The sequence below is a fragment of the Cibotium barometz genome, chromosome 22 (assembly GCF_041138505.1).
Source record: "Cibotium barometz isolate CiBa-2024 chromosome 22, ASM4113850v1, whole genome shotgun sequence".
Lineage (NCBI taxonomy): Eukaryota > Viridiplantae > Streptophyta > Polypodiopsida > Cyatheales > Cibotiaceae > Cibotium > Cibotium barometz.
The window spans coordinates 44,100,675-44,106,078 of record NC_141067.1 but is presented as its reverse complement, the minus strand read 5'-3'; the positions used below and the strand labels follow the sequence as shown (position 1 = coordinate 44,106,078).

General features: G+C 43.2%; 1 protein-coding gene across 1 annotated transcript; it reads right to left on the bottom strand.

The window, feature by feature from the left end:
- Positions 1-247: 247 nt before the first annotated feature.
- LOC147626642 (pentatricopeptide repeat-containing protein At2g33680-like) lies at positions 248-4,118 on the bottom strand. The gene has a single exon (XM_086816713.1). It carries the CDS (start codon positions 3,808-3,810, stop codon positions 475-477), a length of 3,336 nt encoding a protein of 1,111 aa, XP_086672839.1. The 5' UTR covers positions 3,811-4,118; the 3' UTR covers positions 248-474.
- Between the last annotated feature and the right edge of the window lie 1,286 nt (positions 4,119-5,404).

The following is a 5,404-nucleotide window of genomic DNA, read 5'->3' as shown; positions in this document are numbered from 1 at the left end:
TTTTTTTATTTAAAATGGATATAAATTGTAGTGACCACTTACTCTGCATCTAGATTTGGTGCTTACACATGTAATGCGAATATGCAATACTTTGACAGTATCCAGACAGTTATAAAACGTTTCCATTTTTCCCAACCTCAAAATCTTGTTCTATGCAAGGCATGCCTACTGCACTGCACTAACAACATCACTCATACTCTCCACAATCACACTTTCCTTCCTGGAAACCCTGGTTGCCATTAACACCTTTGACTTGAATGAATCACTCTTGTATCTTTGATATAAATGCCACAATGAAATGGCAGTCATTTGATATTTTTGACAAGACACATGGGTATTGCCTTGGGCCAAACCTAGGACACACCTGTGCTACTGAAAAAAAGCTATTTTAGCTTTGCATGAATAATTTTGCTTTGGGGATGTTTTCTATACCTAACTAACATACAAATGCACAATATCCCCATTGTCAGTCCATCACCAGCATCCTAGCTTTTTACCTGCTCGTTTTTCGCTCATTGCCTCCACCTTCTTCGCGTCCTCCTGCATGCCAGCATCTGCATAGATGTTATACATACAAACATAAGCTACAGCTTCCTTTTCATTCAATCGCACTGCCTGTTCAAAGGCCTGTCTTCCAAGCTCCACATTGCCCCACTTTCGACAAGCACCCAAAACAGTAAGCCACATCTCAATATTAGGATGGGACGATGTTTTCTTCATCATTACTACCGCCCTGTCAAGTTGGCCTGCACGGCCAAGGAGATCAACCATGCAAGTGTGGTGCTCAAGAGTTGGAGTGATGCCATAGTCTTCACTCATGGCCTCAAAGTATGCCTGGCCTTTATCTATCAGACCTGCATGACTGCAAGCATTAAGAAGACTAACAAATGTAACAGGATTTGGCTTAATGCCTTCTCCTCCCATTCTCTCAAAAAGAGCAAGAACACTTGCAATTTCCCCACGCTGCGCACATCCTGTAATGAGTGCATTCCATGAGACTACATCACGAACTGGAAGCTTGTCAAACACATCCTGTGCTTTCACTAGCATCCCACATTTGGCATACATATCAACCAATGCATTGCCAACGATTTGGTTTGTTTTCAGCAACCCTTTTTGTTCAATGTCAGCATGTATTTCTCTCCCCTTCTCTATGGCTCCACTGCTGGCACAGGCTTTCAAGCTGCAAGCGAATGTGTTAGCATTTGGAGAGACACCATCAAGCTGCATCTGTTCAAAACAGTTCAGTGCTTCCTCACCACGTTCATGTTGGGCATATCCTGCAATCAGTGCAGTCCACGAGACAACATTACAAACTGGAAGCTTGTCAAACACTTCTTGCGCTTTTTCTAGCATGCCACATTTGGCATACATATCAACTAAGGCAGTCCCAACCACAATATTGCTTTCCAACAACCCTTTTCTTTCGATCTCAGTATGTATTTCTCTGCCCTTGTCAATGGCTCCAATGCTGCCACAGGCTTTCAAGCTGCAAGAAAATGTGATAGCATCTGGACAGACCTTCTCGAGTTGCATCTGCTCAAAACAGTTCAGTGCTTCCTCGCCACACTCGTGTTGCACATATCCCGAGATCAGCGCATTCCATGAGACTGTGTTTCGAACCGGAAGCATGTCAAACACTTCCTGCGCCTTTGCAAGTGAGCCACATTTGGCATACAAATCAACCAATGCGTTGCCAACAAGTTGTTTTGTTTTCAGCAACCCTTTTCTGGCAATCTCAACATGTATTTCTCTGCCCTTTTCTATGGCTCCAATGTTGCAACAGGCTTTCAAGCTGCAAGCAAATGTCACATCGTTTGGAGAGACACCCTGGAGTTGCATCTGTTCAAAAAAATCCAGTGCTTCCTCACCACGATCATGTTGTACATATCCTGCAATCATTGTATTCCATGAGACTACATCACGAATTGGAAGCTTGTTAAACACTTCCTGCGCTTTTGATAGCATGCCACATTTGGCATACATATCAACCAAGGCACTGCCAACAATAAGATTGCTTTCTAACAACCCTTTTCTTTCAATGTCAGCATGTATTTCTCTGCCCTTATCTATGGCTCCAATGATGCCACAGGCTTTCAAGCTGCAAGCCAACGTAACAGCATCTGGAGAGACACCCTCGAGTTGCATCTGTTCAAAACAATTCAGCGCTTCCTCGCCACGCTCATGTTGCACGTATCCTACGATCAGTGCAGTCCAGGAGACCACGTTTCGAATTGGAAGCATGTCAAGCACTTCTTGTGCTTTTGAAAGTGAGCCACATTTGGCATACATATTGACCAATGCATCACCAACAAATTGGTTTTTTTTCAATAATCCTTTTCTGGCAATTTCAGCATGTATTTCTCTACCCTTATCTATGGCTCCAATGCTGCCACAGGCTTTCAAGCTGGAAATGAAAGTGTTAGCATCTGGAGAGACACCCTCGAGTTGCATCTGTTCAAGACATTTCAGTGCTTTGTCACCATGCTCATGTTGCACATATCCTGCAATCAATGCAGTCCATGAGACCACATCACGAACTGGAAGCTTGTCAAACACTTCCTGCGCTTTGTCTAGAGTGCCACATTTGGCATACAAATCAACCAATGCGTTGCCAACAAGTTGATTTTTCAACAACCCTTTTCTTTCAATGTCAGCATGTATTTCTCTGCCCTTGTCTGTGGCTCCAATGCTGCCACAGGCTTTCAAGCTGCAAGCAAACGTGACAGCATCTGGAGGGACACCCTTTAGTTGCATCTGTTCAAAACAATTTAGTGCTTCCTCACCACGCTTGTGTTGGACATATCCTGCAATCAGTGCATTCCATGAAACTACGTTTTGAACTGGAAGTGTGTCAAACACTTCTTGTGCTTTTGCAAGTGAGCCACATTTGGCATACATATCTACCAATGCATTGCCAACAAATTGGTTTGATTTCAACAACCCTTTTCTGACAATCTCAGCATGTATCTCTCTGCCTTTCGCTATGGCTCCAATGCTCCCACAGGCTTTCAAGCTGCAAACGAACGTGACAGCATTTGCAGAGAGACCATCATGTTGCATCTGTTCAAGACATTTCAATGCTTCCTCACCACACTCATGGTGAGCATATCCTGCAATCAGCGCATTCCATAAGGCTACATCACGAATTAGAAGATTGTCAAACACTTCCCGTGCTTTTGCTAGCATGCCACATTTGGCATACATATCAACCAAAGCAGTGCCAACAAAAAGATTGCTTTTCAACAACCCCTTTCTGGCAATCTGAGCATGTATTTCACCACCTCTCTCCACATCTTTCAGCTTAGCACATGCCTTCAATAAGGCCACATAAGTATGCCCACTTGGATGTACAGAATCGTCCTGCATTTTCTGGTATAAGGTGAGAGCACGCCTTAGCTCCCCACATTTGATGTAACCATTAATTAGAGAATTCCAAGAGCGCTCACTCCTGGACACCAACCTGTCAAAGACTTTCTGAGCATTGCACATGCTTCCAGCTTCCACCAATATGGAGACTAGGGAGCTCCCGAGTGATGCATGAGCGTCCAGCCCACTTTGGTGCATGTAGGCATCCAAGCGGAGAGCATAATCGGTTGTGATTCTCTCATTTGTGCACTTGCGCATGATGTCTACGAGGTTCTCGATCGAAGGCTGGGGCAGCAACCCTTCTTCCAGAGAAGCGATTGCATCCTCCAAGCTGAGCGTCTCCCAACCACCACCACCACCACCACCACCGCTGCTGCCACGCACACCCTTCTTCCATTCTCTCGAGCATGTCTTTAACCCAGTTTGGATTGCACAAGCCATAAACCCACCTTGCTAACCTGATGCTTGAAACAAGGAGCTTTTGACAACGTCCCCCTCAATCCAAACAGTGACAACAGCGTGCTTCAAGTCCACTAACTCTGCTCTTCCGGTTGTTCCACCAGAGGGGCTCGCGCAGTGTTCGACTGATGAAGAAAAGAAGACACAGTATGCAGCACTTGTTGCCATTTGTACCAACATTTTGAGCTCGGACTCGAAGAAATGAAACCCTTTACAAGTAGACGTTTTGATATGTATGCATCCATGTATGTGTATCTTTGTGTAAGCATAGGTGAGTGTGTATTGTGTGTTTGGGTGTGTGTATTTGTACACCCCTGTGTGTATTTGTATGTACGTGTGTATATGTGTGTATGTATGTGAGCATGTGTATACATGTGTCTGTGTATGACTCTTACATAGACGCATACCTGTGTGTCTCTCACATGCATTCTCTCTGTCTCTTTCGCCTGCACAAACAGAACCCTCTCTCACACACATACACGTGCACATGTACTCTATCTCTTCTCACACCCGTCTCGTATACACACTCTCTTACACACATAGAAACTCTCTCTCTCTCTCTCTCTCTCTCTCTCTCTCTCTCTCTCTCTCTCTATATATATATATATATATATATATATATCCTATCAAAACTTGAGATGAGATGATATGAGAAAATTCAAAATTGAGAAAGGGGCAACGTGAATTGCTCTCCTTTCTCCCTTGGCTCTCTCCCTCCTCTCCTTTGGCCACGTGGAAGGGAAATATCTTGTGTTTGATAAGAGTAGAGATGTGCCCAAATTTTTTTTTACACAGCGTTAAATAATTTAGAGAGTGTTTATCTTAACACCATTACCCTTGTCTAAGATTTGCGAGCCTTAATTGAAGTTATTCAAAGGTCTTCTAAAATCCTCAGAAATAGAAACTTTGGATTTTTTCCCACAAAAATAGAAACTGCATGGCCTACTTTACAAGAGGCAAGATCTTCAATGCACTCGGCCTTCTGTACACAACAAAGATGGCACGTACAATCTCAGTACATCAACGTGTTTCCCTATGCATGATGATGGACATCAATCCTCTCTCTCCTCTGCCTCAATTGACTCCGTCTGTCCCTTCTCTCTCCATGTGGATTGAGAAAAAAACATCATCTTTCTTTCTCATGACATGCTTTGATTAGAGAGGCCTGATATTGTCTTGGCCATCAGATTAGTATTAGTCGAGCCACGCATTACCATTAGTTGATCATGGCTAGTTTACCTCATACACGAGGTCATATATGCTAATATCACATTATATACACTAGTGATAGTTGTTTTTCACTTTCTTTCAATTACTTTTTGCATATCTCAATATACACATGGTATCATTAAATTACGCATGGTCTCATAGACCCTTGGGGTCCTCTGTAGATATTAATATTACTTTCTTGCATGGCTCAATATACACATCTATCATTAAATTATGCATGGTCTCATAGACTCTTAGGGTCCTCTGTAGATATTAATACTACTTTCTTTCTTTATTTCTATCTCAGAGGTTGCTCTTCTCGCCCCTCTCTCTCTAGAAAGCTCTCCTCTTTGTGTTCTTGTTGACC